Source organism: Zootermopsis nevadensis, unplaced genomic scaffold (genome assembly GCF_977971745.1).
Source record: "Zootermopsis nevadensis isolate Lab colony 2312 unplaced genomic scaffold, Znev_1.0 Znev_ptg000061l, whole genome shotgun sequence".
Taxonomy (NCBI): domain Eukaryota; kingdom Metazoa; phylum Arthropoda; class Insecta; order Blattodea; family Termopsidae; genus Zootermopsis; species Zootermopsis nevadensis.
The window spans coordinates 23,036,612-23,055,992 of record NW_028259192.1 but is presented as its reverse complement, the minus strand read 5'-3'; the positions used below and the strand labels follow the sequence as shown (position 1 = coordinate 23,055,992).

At 39.7% G+C, this 19,381-nt stretch overlaps 1 protein-coding gene across 5 annotated transcripts in view; it reads right to left on the bottom strand.

The window, feature by feature from the left end:
- Lmpt (four and a half LIM domains protein limpet) overlaps positions 1 to 19,381 on the bottom strand; it is a 147,425-nt gene that overhangs the window by 59,571 nt on the left and 68,473 nt on the right. For 4 of the 5 annotated variants that reach the window (XM_022061673.2, XM_022061671.2, XM_022061676.2 and 1 more), the window contains 3 exons: positions 5,130 to 5,310; positions 3,794 to 4,027; positions 1,817 to 2,032 (listed from right to left, as the gene is read on the bottom strand). In XM_022061673.2, the coding sequence (XP_021917365.1) occupies positions 1,817 to 2,032; positions 3,794 to 4,027; positions 5,130 to 5,310 (631 nt within the window). Of the gene's footprint in view, positions 1 to 1,816; positions 2,033 to 3,793; positions 4,028 to 5,129; positions 5,311 to 8,203; positions 8,404 to 13,582; positions 13,722 to 19,381 lie in introns of those variants that run through there. The other variant, XM_022061674.2, reaches the window with a different exon arrangement.

Below are 19,381 nucleotides of genomic sequence, written 5' to 3'. Positions count from 1 at the left end.
CTGTGTTTTCTTTGCGGTACGGACTGAATTCTCACACGTAATATACACGAGTTTACGTATTCAAATTGATAAAATGTGTTATAAAAATGCATTTAAAAACAATAATTATTAGGGATATCTCTCTAAGTTCACCATACAAAACCCAAATAGGGTATGGGAAAGTTTTGGTTCCAAGTGGCAGGTGTAGGTTAGCTCTTCAATTACAAACAAGGGGGGGGGGGGGGTAACTACCCAAAAACGAGCTTTAAGGACTTACGGACAATAAAGACAGAACTTTTATATGATGACGCTGATCGAAAAACAAACAGAACCTACGACTGAACCAAATTTAATAACAATCCGTTGAGGACATGCAGTCATCATCACCGAACCGTTACTATTTTACACGATGTTTAAATAACAGGTTATTCGGTATTCAGTTCTTGTATCATAACTAATATTCGATCACTGCATAATATACTTTATAATCACGGGATATAGAAGTTGGCTACTTTACCAACACATCATTTAGTTTCAAATACTGCTCAGAGATGTCGTACCGGTTTAGCACGACCGCCATCTCGCTCACGCTTGGCTACGTGAGTCACCTATCGTCGGCAGTGAGAACCACCAACTTTCACAGGTAACATGGACATGAACAGCTGATATTACGTAGTCTCTTGTTAATTACACTTTTCATATCAGTGGGTTCCAAGCATTACAATTAAGTCCACGAGAAGCTGACACAATGCTGATTCAAGAAATTACCCACCTGTTATGCAACCCAAAGGTTTTCCTTGACCATGTTATCAAGAGCCCAACAAAGGCCGGGATCCTCAGTCAGATGAACACAGTCTACATACTATTTACTTGAGAGTAATTTTTAATAATATCATCCAACATAAGCCTTTGTCTTCCCAGTACTCTCTTCCCTTTATGTTACGTATATTTCTCATATCTTTATGACAAAACAAAGTTCACATATACAGACACCTCATAATTTTTGCGTAAGTATAAAACAGTGTCATTGAAAGAGATTTACATTTCATAGACGTAATAGTAGCATCACGACAACGGGACTTCTATGCTCGGGTAACAAACGATTTTGGTGACGAATTGTTTTTAGACCTAACTGTAGCAAAAAAAGACCTACGGGTAGCCCTCGATTTACGCCGGCGTAAATTGAAACTCTTTTATAATATAATCAATGGGACGTCAATGACATGCGTTCCCAGCACACAAACATTGACGAGTAATATAATGGCATTACATTTAAAGATCTGAAATAACGGCGGCCAAAATTCGCTTATAGATTTTAGAATCGTTTTAAAAATATCGCCGTTATCATTTTGGCCTCCGGAGACAGGTTGTAACAATTAACATCTCATGCATATCCAAATAAAATATAATAACTTTCAAGTATATGTCATTATCCACACACATTAACCTAACCTAACCTAACATAATCTAACATAACCTAGCCTAACATAACATAACCTAACCTAACATCATAACATAACCTAACCTAGCCTAACATAACCTAACCTAACATAACTGAACATAACCTAACCTATCATAACATAACCTAACCTAACCTGACCTAACCTGACCTAACATAACCTAACCTAACATATCATAACCTAACCTAACATAACCCAACATAACCTAACCTAACATATCATAACCTAACATAACATAACCCAACATAACCTAACCTAACATATCATAACCTAACCTAACATATCATAACATAACCTAACCTAGCCTAACCTATTTTTAAAGGGATGTGTCCCGATAACCCACAAGTACCGAATTTCAATTCTGAGCCAGAACTCACCTCATCACAGGCTGCACAGCGCGGCTTCAGTTGCTCCGCGTAATGTCTCTCGCAGTACAGAAGGTCGTCATGAACGCAGTAGGTGAGGTCCACCAGAAGCTCCTCACACATGCTACATACGAAGCACGAGGGATGCCACAGGGTTCGGTCCCCAAACTTGGGTGCTATCACACCCATCTCACTCACACCAACCACCTGGTGGCACTGAGGACAATCCTGAAACCCAGCACAGAGCGACATTAGGAGGGTTGAGAGAGGGAAAGAGCATTTTCCACGGCTGTGGAACTCGACATCTCACGTCAAGGGAAGAAGAGACTGGAGAATATTTGGACGAACTAACAAGGGGTTAAAGAAAACTGCATAATCAGCAGCTTCGTAACCAAAACTCTTCACCAAAGATTATCAGAGTGATCACATGTAAAAACATAAGAAGGGCAGAGATTGCAGGACGTAAGGGAAAGGTGAGAAATTTTTACGAAATTCTTGTTTGAAAGTCTGAAAGGATTAGGCGACTTGGAAGACGTAGGCGAAGATGGGATGATAATATTAAAGTGTATCTTCAGGAAACAGTGTTGGAGGCTGTGACTGGATTTTTCTGACTCAAGATTGGTGCCGATAGTGGAATCTTCTGGGATCAAGAAAGACTTTACTCCACGGAATTGGGTACTTATGATCCGCTATATATAACGCCACATTTCTATTAAACACGCAAGCCGCAATTCATTTGTCAGTCACTGTTTTATGACAACGGCCCCGAAGCCTTTACAAAAGCTACAAAATCTCCTTTCTACCTTCGCTTGTTTTGTGACGCAATTTTATCATCAGTTCCCTGTCGCTCCATTGCATTTTGACAGTCAACATTTCGTCAACTCTCTGGGTCTCCGTTTAATGAAGCAACTTCGTTCGTCATTCTGTCAAGTCACCCTGCCCCAATCTTCGACCTGATTTAATTAAACCTTTCATAGCCAGCGTCTTACCTACAAACATGCGATCAAATGGCCTTGTAATCTACTCGAGTCTGCTTTTATTACAGCATTAACAAGACTGAAAAGTTCAAACGTGGATGAGTAACTGAACTCCGCAATTTCTTCATCATTTTCTTCGATATCTGAAATTCTTTAAACAAGGAAGGCCTTTATCTTATTATTTACTTTTTTTATAGGTTCGTTATTGCTTGGCTGACATTTCTAAAGGATGACGATTTCAGTGAAAAGTTGTTAACAGCCAATTTGTTTCCATACGACATTAACGTACGTACGTGAGTATGGGTCAACAAATTTGTCCCAGACTTGAAATGCTCTTGCCCTGAAACCAGGTGGAGACTTAAAACAGATAAAACCTAAAAGAAATTGACCAGAGTTCGAGCCCCGATGAATTAATTTATTTACAGTCTATTTAACAACGCTTCTCAGTAACCCAGACTACACGGCGTCGAAGGCGACGTCTTTAACATGATGTCCTGGTTTCGAGACCCAGTGAAGATATTTTCTGAACCCCGGAAGCTAATGACGGCAGAACATAACACAAATAAGACCAGCACTGTTTCGGCGAGATTACGGAGACAAAATCGAAAAACACGAGGGGGATCATTGCAATGGCATACGACACGACGGAAACCCAACGCAGGGCGTCGTGAGAGGCCTACCTACCCCCGACCTGACCTAACCTAACCTAACCTAACCTAACCCAACCTAACCTAACATAACCTAACATAACCTAAACTAACATAACCTAACCTAACCTAACATAACCTAACCTAACCCAACCTAACCTAACCTAACATAACCTAACATAACCTAAACTAACATAACCTAACCTAACCTAACATAACCTAACCTAACCTAACCTAACCCAACCTAACCTAACATAACATAACCTAACCCAACCTAACCTAACCTAACCTAACATAACATAACATAACCTAACCTAACCTAACCTAAGTGTGGCAGTAGGGGTTTGAAATGCTGTTCAACTCACGGAGTTGTAACTGGTGTTGTCCTTGACGTAGCCAATGTCGAGGGCGATCTCGTTCCTGGCGTTGATGAAGTCCTCGTAGCTGGGATGGTGCTGTGTCTCCACGTGTTTGCAATAGGCCAGGGCCAGGTCTTGCTTCGGAAGCTGCATCATCAATTGCTTGTCGCGATACTTCTCACCCGGAGAACCAAGGCGGGGCACCTTGTTGGGCGGGAGCTGCTGGAAGTACTCCTCTATCTGAAATGTACCCGGTTAATGGATCATGCGATACCCTACCTGTTTGATCACAGCGGCTTCTCTTCGAAATATTATTCTGAATAAGCCCATCTCAGTAGCATTTAAAGATTCAGACCGTACCGCGAAGAAAACACCGCACTTCACCATTACAAAGATCGACTGGTTAACGCTGTTTAAGGAAATAATCGCTGTTTACGTTGAGAATCATAGTTCGTCTGATTAATATTAAAGCATTCAGTCCGTACCGCGAAGAAAACACCACACTTCACCATTACAAATATCAACTGGTTAACGCCGTTTAAGGAAATAATCGCTGTTTATTCTGAGAATCATACGAAATCCATAAATACAAATGGGCAAATACAGAAGTTAGATTTAATTAAAGCAGGTGGTACATATAGTTACCACAGGGCTTTAAACGATCAAGTGGAGGTTGGTGTTAATTTATTATGGTCAATCCGCTCTGTGACATATTCCTTTCTGAGATGCTGGCAAGTGAAAAATCAACATTTTTCGAAATTTAATCAGAAATTTGTATTAGTGATGGTGCAACAAAAAGGTTCAAAGCCTAACCAATAAGTCTTTTAATGAGAAAATCTGTGAACAATTTGGATCAAATGCAAAAAAAATCTGAAGCCGTAAATTATTTTCAGAATCTCGACATATGCAATTTGCGTTGTAGAAAAACTCCACGCATTCGCAAATTCTGTTCTAGATGGAATTGACTTATCAGCTTTACGATCCGTCTAACCTTATATAAACAGACACCCCCCCCCCCCCCCGCAAAGGTAAATAAGTGGAACCTAGGCCCGTTCGAATAAAGCTGCCGAGTCTTTGCCAAGAACAGAATACCAGATGTCCATTTCGTAGTCAGTCACACAAAACCAAAATGGAAGATGAAAGGAACAGGTTGAAAAATAGCCGAGAAAAAATAACATAATAAACAAAAGTTCGATGCTGGAAGGCGGTAAATGTGCAGAACTCTTTGATCATCGTCCGTACAACAAACACAGTCTGGCGGTTCACGCACACACAGAAATAACAAACTTGAGGAATTCTCTGTGTGAACTTTGGAAAGCGTCTTCTTTGCGTCTACACTGACCTTGTGCGTCGGCAGACCCGGTGGAACCCAAGAGAAACCTTCCGCGATGCTCTTCTCTCTTGATGGCCTGCGATCCGGGTCTGTCGGGGACTTGAACCCGAGACGGTCCCGAACATTAACCCACTCCTCATGGTAGACGTCGTGAGCCTCCCGCGGACACTTACAGCTGTTGCAGGTTTTCCTGAAAGGAAATGAAACGAAAATTAATTTCAAGCGTCCATAAAACTGGGGTCATCATTACACGCATACGTCAGACGTGAAGAACTCAGTCCAGAGAACTTCTCTGTTCCTTACTCAGGTCTGACTTTATAGGACGAAAAACCTATTCTGTTCGAAGTTTTTCATTCGCAAATTCCAGTCTAAAAGCTTCGATGTAAATACAAATTAATCACTTCTACCAGGACATTAAACAATATCTGCAGGCAGCTTCAGGAATCGATTATGTCGAGTCGAGTCGAGTCTTCAGAGATGAAATTCTTGCTTCAAATGCACATAACACAAATAGGTATTGGTAATTATATGTACCACCTACTTTAATATTACCCCGGCATCTTCCCCCTTAAAGGTTTCATTTTGTTCTTATTAGAATAAACAACAAATATTTTATCATCATTCAAAGGCCGAACTTTGTAATGGTGATACGGTCTGTCCCGATAGAATGCAGGAACCAAATTATTAACTCTTTAAACCCCAGTGGTAACTATGTGCACCACCTGCTTTAATCAGTAACTATTTGTTTCGCCTACAGTATATTTATGTGTTTCGTCTGATTCTCAGTGTAAACAGCGATTATTTCCTTAAACAGCGTTAACCAGTTGATCTTCGTAACGGTGAAGTGCGTTGTTTTCTTCGCGGTACGGACTGAATTCTTTAATATTAATCAGACGAACTATGATTCTCAGTGTAAACAGCGATTATTTCCTTAAACAGAGTTAACCAGTTGATCTATGCAATGGTGAAGTGTAGTGTTTTCTTCGCGGTACGGACTGAATTCTTAAATGTTATTTAGACGAGCTTCGGCTTCAATGAGTTGAATAGTAATAACTTGAAATTTGAACCACACTGATAACTTAGCGACTTCAATTAATTCAATAACTCTTACATTTCCGTACAAATACTCATCATTTCTCTGTTACTTAGTCAACGTCTTGATAATAACAAACTACGTCACGGTTTCTTACCTGACCGTACACGTTCTACGAACATTCGTGTGGTCACCATGGTTACCAGGCAAAATGAGTGTATATTGGTGTAACCCCACAAATGTCAGATGCCAACACCAGCGGAAATGCTCCCTGTAGACAGTCTCAGATGTCCTATTTTGTCTCCAAATGTATCAACGCCTGGATATTTGCTTGTGGGGTCCCAATTAAGTCTCCTTCTAGACTGTCGTCCCCTGGATCACACAACGATGCCAAGAAACACAAACACTGGCAGTATTGGTCCGACAGACGACGGGACAGACACAAATCATGACTAACAAGATGTCACTCCTCGGCTAATTCTTGTTAAACTTGATATTCAGAGTCTCTAACTCCTGCCAATATTTTTCTACGAACCTCTCTTCATTCTGAATCCAATTATTTTGAGTAGAACACTTCACTTTGACTGTCAAAATGACATATGAGAGGCAGAGATTCTGATCCTCATTCGTAATATCCCGAGATCGAATCCCTGGGCCTAACATATTCAATGACCACCTTACGAGGCACCACTTAAAATAAAGACATTTCGGCAAACATTGAATAAGTTAATAAGATACCCTACTGAAATCGATTCTATGTGAGATACGAGGTTCTCAAAGTGGTCAAGATATCGATGTTGGTCTTCTGGGTTATACCAGCCCTGAAGATGGAAGAAGTATGTTCCTCCGAAACGTCAGTGTCTACCTACAAGTTCACACGACTTCATAGCCCAGAAGAATTAACATCGACATATTCAATGCCGTGAGAACATCGAATATAATATAAAGACGCTTTGTTTCGACGAGACAAGAGTAAGGACCTGAGAAAGGTTGATGAGACGACGGACTAAGATACTTTTTTTGGGGTCAGTACACTGACCAAGCAATTTCTCTGAAGTGGTCCCACAAGTGTCTTAAATTCAGCGATCTATATAGAGAATCTTTCCTTTCCATCCCATAATTGGACACGCTGAAACAAACACATCAGTAGACAGGAAGACAGCCAGCTACTTGAATAAAACATCTCTTTCCGTGTCAAAGGGTCGTAAGAGTTCCCCGATTCACCGCCTACGCCCAAAGAGAACTTCAGTTGACGTTTACAACCACGGAAATTAACTCCTGTGTGCAGAAAAAGGATCTGTCGTACGCTGGATTTCCATTCCTCGACGGATTGGTACAGAACTACGCAATAAGCCACATACCACCCTACTTACAAACTAACTCTATGGAGCAGAGACGAAATTGAGAAGTTAACAGCACAATCAGATAGTCAAAAAAAAAATCCCCCGCCTTTTACACAAACGAAAGGTTCATTACCGTGTTCACAAAAACCCGCCGCCATCCTAAGCCAGATGGATCAATTAAGATTTGAGATTCTCACGGCTCTGAGTACTAAGATGGCTGTCTTCTGGGTTGTATCGTCATGGCGATGAGTACTCATCGTCCTGATGATGGAAGTAGCACGAACGTGGGAAACGCTGGTAATCAAATTCACATTCATCGACCTATTTTCCAAAGATAAATTCAATATTATCCTCCCATCTACGTCTAGATCTTCCAAATGGGCCTCTTTCCTCGAGGCTTGCACAACTAATTCGATCTCCATCCACACATCAGACACAAAGTGTTAAGTGTTCTCCTGCTTACCAGCGCACTTCGTCGATGGAGCGAAGTCCAAGAGGGCAAGTGGAAAATATAACGTGACAGCAAAATTGAAGCAGACTTAAAATACATGCAAGGAATGTTTTAAATTAATAGTGAAACACAAACTTCAGACACAAATCGCGGGGATTAGTAGGAACTGTTATTAATTATGTGGGCGAAAATACAAAAGGAAAAAAAAAAACTTTGTAAACAACATTATATGCAACCAAAGTGCAATATTGTTTACCTAATTATCAGCTCATAAAGTTCTGCCTGGTTGAACACTTTGCAATACAACTCCAAAACACGGATACAGGCATGGCGCATGCCTGGCCAAGGTATGAGAGTTGTATCCAATCCTGCCGACAGAGGGCAGGATGGAGGCACGCTCTTCCGGTCCAGCATACTGACATCACTTCCGCTTCGTCACAAGCGCCACACTTCATCCTGCCATTGGCACACAAACCAACAAAATCCATTATCCGATTTAATCAACGTAATATTCTAATTTTATTTAAGCAAATTTCTCAAATAAAGACAGAGGGGGTGTAAACTGTGAGAATTTAAATTTCTCGGACTTCAATTTGAAGAGTGTCTAGGTTAAGATGAGAAAAGAAAGTTAAAATTTTATATAATATTGTAAATAGAAGTTTGAAATGTACAGGAAGAATGTTAATTACGACGAAGTTTCAATGACAATGAGAATCTGATGAATTGTTATTTCGCTATTGCCTACTGTGCCAACTCTTTATATACAGAATACACTTGGGCGCATTTCATGTGTGGCAAAACATTCCCCCCCCCCCCCCCCCCGAAAATCACGTACCTTCACGTGCGTCCGTGTATGTTCGCATACGCCATTTAAATTTCGTCTGTAAAAAATAAGCTTGGGAGTTCAGATCAGCTCGCCGAATTCATTGACCCATGTTCAGTTTGCACATAATCAGCAGGGACAAGGAATTTTGACCATAAAGAAATCCAGATTCCATGCAAGAGAAAGGAAAAGTCCGCCTCTAGCCTCAAAATCCGAAAACCTATGAATCGTTTGAAGCCGAAACTCGTCTAAATATTAATCAAGAATTCAGTCCGTACCGCGAAGAAAACACCACACTTCACCATTACTAAAATCAACTGGTTAACGCTGTTTAAGGAAATAATCGCTGTTTACACTGAGAACCATACGGAACCCATAAATTACATTTCTTTACAACAATTTAGATTTATAAATTTTCATGCAGTGTTCGTCCAACAGCAAAGTGCAACGCACCAAAATTTAAGATAAACGCAATCTGAAGCTGCAGTGATACTCACAACACCAATTATTTCCTTAACCACCGTTAACTAGTCGATCTTCGTAATGGTGAAGTGAAGTGTTTTCTTCGCGGTACGGACTGAATCCTTTAATATTATTTAGACGTGTTCCTACTTTCATTTGCCTATACTTAAAATGACAAAAACAATTTTCCTAAAAATAGTAACCCAACTGGTCATCAAATACCCATGATTCTATAGAACCAAAAGGGTTATTATTGTGTTCAAGAGAGCCCTCCACTGGTCCGTATCCTAAGATAGACGAATCCGGTCTAAAACTTCGCATTCTATTGCTATGGGATCCATTTTAATATTATCCTCAAAATATAAACTACACATATTAACAATAAAACTGCAGTGTGTCCTATTCAGCTTGGCCACAATTTTTTCACTTCAGAACACTGACTGTCAGTTTACAGACGCAGACACAATGAAGACCCTATTTCGACATATTATTCTACGGGTTTATGGCTTATGTAACGACGCTGTCAGTTGCTCAGACTATAGAACGTAAGCTGATAGGATAATCAACGTATAATGACTTAGAAAGGATGAGGATGGAAGCGGTCGTGACATATTTTAAGGCAATACGTCGGCATCTGCCTAATCGGATTGAGGAAAAAAACCCGAGGATAACCGATATCCGGGCAAAAAATTTCAAACCAGAATCTCCCGAATACGAAGCGGACGCTAGTTGTGTGTTTTGATTCATAAACAGGTTCTCAAGGGAAAGATAATGAAAATTCTTCTGGGATAATGCAAAGGATAATCTGGTAGACACCGACGTTTCGGGGGTGATAATGGAGGCAGTATGCTTTTCTGCAATGTCGGTTAATGTCTAGCAGACTACACCGTGCAACTTCGTAGAAGACGGTCAATTATTTTAAATCTAAAAATAAGTCGCACGAGAAGCCAATGTCACAAGGACTACCCTGGAATTGAAACACGGAATCCGGGATTGAACCCATGTCCAAGAGCCTAGAACGACCCTACAACACAGAATGTATCAGAAAGTCAATTCTAGGATCTTTAAAATAAAATTACGTATTTTTACTCAAGATTTTGTAATGAATTTGACCGAACTTATTATTGATCATAATTTTTTTTGAGCTGACATTTGACGGTGTAAAGAATCGATCTTATTTCATGTAAATTAAGTTTTACCCCTAGATGTTTGTGCCAAACTCCCAAAAGATATCGATAAAGCATATTCTCTTACGTAACACACCCACAGTTTACATGCCAGCTGAGAATTTTTTCGTCTTTAAATTTGAGTTCAATGACCCACCGTCATAGAACAGACATGCGGTTGCAATTAACACAAACAGGTCACACCAACAACACACGACTTTCAAGAAAATATTTCATAATGACTGACGTAGCCTTAAAATGAAAAAGAAAAATGCAAAAGCAAACTTAACACAAATCTCATGCAAAGGTCTTAAGAAAAACTTTGTTTCGAAAATTACATGCCATATGTGGGCTAATGATTAGTTGTAAAATAACTTCAGAATTATAATTACTATCGTCAAGACACCTGTTTATATGAACACTAATTTAATATAATTATTAGATTTCAGAAATGAAATCTGACATTTAAAAAAAATCCGTATTCTTAACATGCAACCACGTCTGATGTCAAAACACAGGCAGTTAATAAAGTATGTATTCATTAGTTTAAACTGCTAGGCACGTTTTAAAAAGCAAATTATACGTTGGAAGAAAACATGTCGCCACGAAGTCTCGACACATTAATCTAGTTACATCTCACAACACTCCACGTAGTTTAGAGGTATAACTCTCTGATAAACTGACAGCCGCTCACCAGGTCAATAAATTCCCTAATGATTTTTTTTTTAATATTATCTTCCCACCAAAGCCTACGCGTCACAAACGTTCTCGTCCTTCCAGATTTATTTACCAATATTCATCAAGTATTTCTTGTCTGCTCCGCGCGTGCTACATGACCCGCCAATCTCACCATTCTTTATTTCATTATCCCACGTCATTTTATGATGAGTATCGATTATAAAGCTCAGAAGTTATAGGAATTTTGTTCTTGAACACCCCAAAATAAATAAATATTTAAACGATATCTGTGATCACAAAATTTTTTTACACAGATCCACCAGCGTTTACACAAAAATTACCACACAAATTTTCTTAAGAACGTGTATATCAATCTGCTTGTGATGGACAGGCAGACGACTAATTATCATGCATCTTGAAATGAAAAGTGGAAGATGGGGAAATATTCCTCAGTAATTATTTGTGTTCACTAGGAACAGAATTTAAAAGCCTCATGTGTGTTTCAGTGTTTGAATGAGATGACGCAACGCTGACGTCACATCCTCTTCCACAGATAAACAAATCCGTGGTACTAAATTAACATAAAGGCTGTTATGAGACGTAACAGAACGGATTTTTCAAATTCCAGGTCAGAGACTACGGCCATAAACCAAGAAGTGAACATCCAAGAACCAAAGATAATTTCAAACAGACCACAAACGTCTCACACATCGTTTAACAGCATTTTTTTTCCCCGAATGACTACGGGTGAAGTGGCCGTGGGGGGTTTTAAAAGCTTCGCACCACAGAGAAAATAATTTGCTGGAGAATAATGGTGACTTTCGTTTTACGCGGGAGTAGTAGTAATAATTAAACAAAACCGCGTATAACGAGCCACTCGTTTGAACCCAGAGCAAAAGATACGGTAACTAAAGGCGAGCCTTCAGGTTCTCACGGCGTCGAGCATTGATTGATCCGTCTTTAAGCCTGATAGATGTTTCGGAGATTTTCCTGCCTCCATCATCAGGTCGACATTTCAAAAGACAGTCATTTTCAAGATAACTGAAGATAACTCTCTCTATTCAAATCTGCCTTCGCCTTCCAAATTATTTGTTGAACGACAGGAATTAACGCGCTTAAAAGCACGCGGGGGAACTGAATATGACAATTTACTTTTATCACGATAAACGCTTATAATTAGGTGCCAACTGTCCGGAACTTAATTCCTCCGCCTTTTCTACGGCGATGCGGAACTTATTTCTAACCTTCCAGTTTATTATTCTTCTCGCTATTTTTAAGAAAAGTTAATTTTAAACCACTACCATTCACTGTCAAAAAAACACTGTCTGCTACAAATTCATATAATGTTTAAAAGAAACTGGCCTGAGGAAATTTAAACTGACCTGACGTATTGAAAAGGAGTAAAAGAACGTTTTTGTAAAAGCTTACAAGTAAACGAAAAGTACACGAATCAAAATTCCTCTGTCAACTTTTACGCTTTCAAACATAAAAGAACTGACACAGCCCCAGTTTCAGCTGCGGATATAAACACGAAATTTCACAGATTAATTTTAAGAAATAGATCACTGTGACAGGTTATCGCGTATATCACAACGGCGTGTCCACGATAAATGAAAATCTGATCCAGCAAAGCAAATATGATGATCTATATTGATCATAAGAAAATCATTCAACATTAAGTTTAAGGTTTACATGCGTCATGTTTGTGTTTTTGATTAAAAATATATAATAAAATTCAGGTCAATACACAAAACTATATTTGGATGTTAAAATTTAAAATTTAAATGTTAAAATTTAAAATTTTAAATTTGCGCCATTCATCACAATAAGGATGTTACACCCCTGCTCCATATTTCGTAGGTATTAGGTTCGAATCTCGGCCCAGAGACCGACAATTTTGACTGACGTGTTTTACGGGGGTTTTCTCAGTCTCTCAAGGCAAATGCCAGGCCAGTCCATTGAAATAGGCCATGGCCGTTTTCTTCCACATCCTTTCCAATTCATTATTCATCCTATAATTCGACGCTATTAGTTTGACCTACTAAGAGCATCGTTAAATAAACAACAGATTATGTAAATATATAGATATAAAGAGTAAGGTTCCAGGGCGAGGGTGAACTCTCTGGTAAGGCTACCAACTGACACACGAAAAAAAAAAATGAGAAACTAAAGCAAAGATGGCGGCCCTATGACACGCGTGTGTGGGTAACACGCGGACACGACATAATTTCATGCGAATGAAGTATTTTTTTTTTACACATTCTACCAAAATAAATGCATGAAAATTGCTGTTTGCATTTAAAACTGAAAGGTACTTGCCACATCGACACACTCATTTCTATTAGTGACACTCGTTTGCTGACAAAGCCATAAAAAGTTTCGCCGTGCTTTTACATACAAACACACACTTTGACACATGGTACAGGCAGTGACAAAAGCAACGCAACACTGACACTAATCAATGCTGAAAGCACGAACTCAACACAACATATTAAAAATTCTCTACACGAATTCTCTGCTGTCGCCATGTGCAAGTGTTTTGTCTCTTAAGTCTGCTACTCGGTCCTCCCACCTTCATCCCTCCTGGATTTAAAACAACTGACTGCACAGGATATGAGACGTCAGCCACAGGGTTTGCACTTTGCCTGGAACAAAAGCAGCCCACCCAGTTGACTACAGGCTGGTCCAGACAACGACTTCAAGACACCATCCTGAGATTTATCTGAAAATTTCTTAATAAATTAAATCCTTTTTTTGTTCAATGGAAACTGCGAAATCTGTCAAGTACAGTACATTGAAAAATTATTTTGAAAAAAAAAAGGGAGTTTCGTGATATTTGTACATCACTATTTATTTATTTAGTGTTCTGTCTGACGACAGGTCCATATGAACAGGATCCTTCCATCCTTTTCTCGGACTGGGACCTGTTCATATACGTTCTTGGCAGATGATCCAGAAGTGGTTTGCCATTGCCTTCTTCTGTGTGTGAATGGAGTAATTGTTGGGATGCCACGGAGGAAAACTCCGTGTTGCCTAGACCACGGCCTTGCCCAACACAAGTTATAAATTCGGGCACCGCCGGGAATCGAACCCGAGACCCCAGGATTACAAGGCCAGCGTTCTAACCGCTAGACCACCGTGGCTAATGTACATCACTACATATTTTAAATTTTCTTATCAGTCTTTCCATTATTCTTTTAAATTTAGATAAATATGAAGGTCATTTCCGAAACGTAACTTGGCTGGTCTCTGATTTAAGGTAATATTTTAGTTTATGGGAGCCTAATAAATCTTATTTCATATCTTACAAAGCCATTTGCAATTTTAACGAAAGAAACACGTCTAACTACACTAAAATCAGATTAATCGCGTACAGACTGATCCATAAGAGACTAAAAAGGCTACAAGGCTAGTCAATGTTTAATTTTTAAAACTATATCACACAAAAACGAGAAAAAAAAACATGTCGTAAATCAGGTCATAGTCGACCAGCTAACAAAAAAAAATATATCAGTTTTTATGTTGAACCCGAAGGTTCATTACGTGGTCATAATAGCCCGCCACTGGGATCGTACTCTAAGAATCCAGTCCATCTTCAGTGTAGAATGGTAGCAAAACGTATCTACATTCTGTATCTTAAGTAGTTAAAATAATGGACCAACTTACAGCTTTATTTGCTGGAGCAGAGCCTGAACACTAAATCACTAATCCTCTCGTTCTTTCCAGGCTGTTTCTGATATAATGCGCTACGATATTTTAGCTTAAGAGAGTGGATTCCGTATCTCGTAGCACAAAATGTGTACAAGAAAGCCAGCTCATGGCAAATATTTAATTCTCTCCTCAGCGATATCACAGTTTCACGTAAGATAATTACAGATATCACTAAGTAAACAAAGAGTACTATATGTTTAACTCAGCCGACAGAAAAATCGCTATAAAATGTTAAATTAAAAAGTACATACAATCTTAAGTGTATTTGCCTCATGTTGAAGGAATTAGAAATTGTCTCTTAATATTATTAAAAAGTATCACAATTTAAGTTGTTAAGTTCGGAAGGCTGTTTTATGTCCTTACTTCGAATGTCACGTATTAAGAGATGGAATTTTGTTTTCGTTATTAAATATTGTCCCGCTGAACGTGGAACCAGTCACGAGAGCATCTCATAACAGAAGCAAACGAATTAACGGGAACTGAGTTGGTCACAACAAAGGATACAAGAAGAAAGTTTGAGAGTTACGTGGGACACCCTGTATTTTGCAGCCTACTCTTGGTCATTCGCGTGTTGAAGAGTCGATTAAACTTTATAAAACGAGTTTTAGTGCATTAGTGCAGTAATAGATAATTTAATTGCAAACACAATTTATAAAAATGGACATCATTCATTTCAGGAGAAAAAGTTTTTATCTGAAGGTCGTATTTTTAATAAAATCTGTTATGCGTTGCTGAAACACTCGAATAATTTAGCCTGCGAAATTTATATGAATCACTGTCATGTTGACAGCATTAAATATCATTTTAGATAATTCAAAAACAAACAATATCCAGACGCTTACTCACTTATAAACCGATTTCAACGCCGTGTTAAAGAATTATCAGTTCTTAGTAAGGGGGCTTGAATCTTGGATGAGTAAGGTTACTTCTATGACACAGAAATAAAGTCAACACACGAATAACTTAATGAATCATCACCACCGTCTATCTGCACTCGCTTAAATGACTGTCAAATACATAAAACAAAGGCAAACAACTTACACTGAAATCCAATTACAGACCTCTTCCTTCAATTCTGTCACAATTAATAAACAAGGCAACAAACCTGTCGCGTTGTATCACAAACTTTCTAATCTTATACGATTTCGTAATTAAATCTTTAAAAAACATATACGATTTGTGCAACAATGAAACTTTTCCGCGCCAAAACTGATTCAACTGATGTATAAAAATCTTCAAACAAAAACAAAAAACTTTGTTGCTTGTGGAGCCCTCTACCAGTTATACTACAAACTGCTTGCACACCAGACTGAACCAAAGTTCGACTGAAGGACGAAGCAGCGCTCTCAATGGACAAACCGAGACAACTTTCGCGCGCATGCGTCCTTAGAATCTTCTTGACGTCGGCTTCTGAAGTGGTTGCAATGACTCTGCATTTGTCCTGATTGTTACGCAACATGTTCACACGAACGGAAAGCTAAGACACAGAATCCTTTCTTGTTTGACATTCAATTTATTCAGCAGGACTCTAGGCTCTTCAGGTTCAACATGAAAATTGCGAATGTAAAATGTTTCCTCTTTCAAGCATTATCGTCACCTTCAGCAATTCGCAGAAACGCAACCCCGCGTACATAAACTAAACCGCCAGCTAGCTAGCTATCTGAACGCGACCAACGTGAACCTTGAATCGTAGCTTGGAGGCGTTTGAGGCGGAAGTCTCTACAAACCGCACAAGTTCCACGTTTGATGGCACAATCCACAAGGCGAGGCCACATCCAGAGCTAATAAACATTTGTATCTTCAAACACGAATCATTATCATTAATTAAACAGGAAAACAATTTTGTACAAAGTGACTGTTCAATGACTTCGAATTTTTTTTTAATGCAGTCCCGCACTTATGCCGTTCTTTTTCCAAACGCTTGGTATCGCTACCACAATTTATGCTGTGTATTAGCCAATTACGAGCCAGTAGCTGGTTTGATTGTGTACAGCCTTTGTAAGAACACTGTAAAGGCGTACAGTAACGTTCAAGAATGGTCTGCCGTGAGGCACAGGATGAAAGAGAAATTAAGAAAGCTGGCATGTAAAAACTCAAGAACGTCACAATTCCAACACCTGTTTTGGTAATAAATAAAGACGTGTTGCAAACTGAGACAGCGCACCGGATGTTGTGCATAACCAAAAATTAGAATTCATCCGACATTCGCTCTGTATAAAATCGAAGAGAGAACAGCCGAGGAATGCAAAGCGCTTGTATTGATATAACCGCGATTCGTATAAGGAAACAAATAACTTTCACTCGCTGTCATATGAAAAATCAAGTGGCATTCAACTGTTGAAGAAAAAGCTCGTCGTCATGAAAGCTCAATAGACCTTAATCGGCACTTGTTCTGAGTCGTAAAAAATTGACATATTTCCGCTGCAATTATCCGTCATCATGACAGTCAATGTCCCTCGCGCATTTTCCTGGAAAATACTGAGTAAAACCTAGAAAAATCTCCGGGCCGAGATTTGAACCAGAAACCTCCCGAACAGGAAGCATCAGCTCAAACCAATGGCCATTCGACGTTTCCTGCTGTTGCCCCCTACAATTTTTTTTATGTATTGCCTACGTAGTCTGGTAGATATTAACCGACGTTTCAGAGTAACTTACTGCTTCCATCAGCATCGCCATGATTACCACCGTAAAACCCTCAAATCTAGTCTTCACCAATCAACTTTGCAATTTCTCTCTGATTTAGAGTCTTTTACTTAGCGTAATTCGTGTGGCCAGGAATTAATCATTCATATTAAGTCCTAATTTTGTCGTCGGTGTCGCCATAAACATAACAACATCGCGAAGAGAAGTAAAACACAAGAGGCAATCAAACCATTCATCACGAGGCAGAAACACAGGAAGTTGGTAACACTGCTGTGGGACATGAAGGGAAGAACATGGACCGAGGGTGTTTGAGAACAGGCCGCTGAGGGAAATATCTGGACCTAAGAGGGATGAAGTGAAAAGAGACTGGACAAAGTTGTACAACGAGGACATTAATAATATGTGGTCTTCGGCAAATACGATTAAGATAATAATTAATTCGAGGTTGAAATACGCTACAGGTCCACCATGTGTAGTTCGCACATGTAAGGCAGCCTGGAAGTAAAAGACTACTTGGAAGACCTAGTCATAGATGGGAGAACAATATTCAAGTGGATCTTAGCGAATAATGTGGGATTATTTCAAGACAGGGGCGTGGACACACCAATGAACCTTCGAGTTCTCCAGAAGGTGGGAAAATATTGGAAAATTGTTGCAATGAATGTGTTCCATTCAGATATGATGGGAGTTTGGCCAAAGCAAATTAGACTAAACCAGATCTCTCAAACAGAATCCTTCCCAGACCTGGCCAAGAAATTTGGCACCTCTTACGTAAACCCAGGGTTAATTACTCTGTTCAGAACACAGCGCCACGGGAACCTATGTTAAGCCACCTGAATCCACTCCACACTAATCCAGTTTCAAAATCCATTTCAATATAATCCTTGCATCCATGTCCAGCTCTCGAGTCATCTCTTCTATTTACTTATGAACCATTTTAATATTATCTTCCCATCTACAGCTACGTGTCGCAAATGGCCTCTTCCGCTATGCATCCTTGTCTTCTTATGCATGCTACATGTCAACCCGTTTCTTTCGGATTACACACTTATTATCGGCTCTAAACTTTTGAATGAAAAAATCTCACCAACGTGACCAAAAGCAATTACGCCCCACGGCCGTTTCAAAGCTCAATCCTTTAAAAAGCCTGCATTCTGGGAAAGAAATGACCTCATTGTGGGGTCATATAGACGACATGCCTGATTACTGAACGTTAAATCAGTTGGTAAACATATTTACCACTACACTTTTTGTTTCAAAGTAGAAAGTTGAAAGTCCTTTGAACGCTTAAGTTCCTGAAATCTCCCACCATACATCACAACCGGTGAGTTGAAAGGTACTACCCCCTGGGGGGGGGGGGGGGGGTCGTCGTCTCTGTGGTGGCACACCGTTCATAAAATGTGCATCACGCTCGCGATGCCTTACTCATAGGCTGCGTGGGTTAGGAGTGGGTCAACTATGCGTTTCGAACCACAAGAAGACACGATTTAACACGCTGTATCAAGTACTGGCTTCTGACGACAGCGAATTGGAATTGTGATGGGCAGAAACGTACACGTGACTTAAGTATACGATATGATATAAGGAAAATCACAAGTTTTGTTTTACATACCGGACCTCAACTTCCTACATGGCAGCCGACCCCCACTCCAAGCCACGAAACATAAATCCCACTTCGCCCAGGGTTCATTGCCATCCTGACTCCGTACGTCTTAACGTTAAGCAGAACAACAGAAAGGAAAAAGCTGCCTTCTGCCAGCCGTCCCAGAGAGAAAGTTTATCAGCAGTTCCAACCCAAATAGCAGCTGTAACACTGCACTTCATTCTGCAAGTATCCGGTTCGAATCTCGGCGGCCAAAGATTCTCAATGATTTTCCTTACCTTCAGATACGCCACGCTCGTCTTCCTACAAACGCGACTACTTATCTGTCATTTCAGGTTCTCAAGGCGA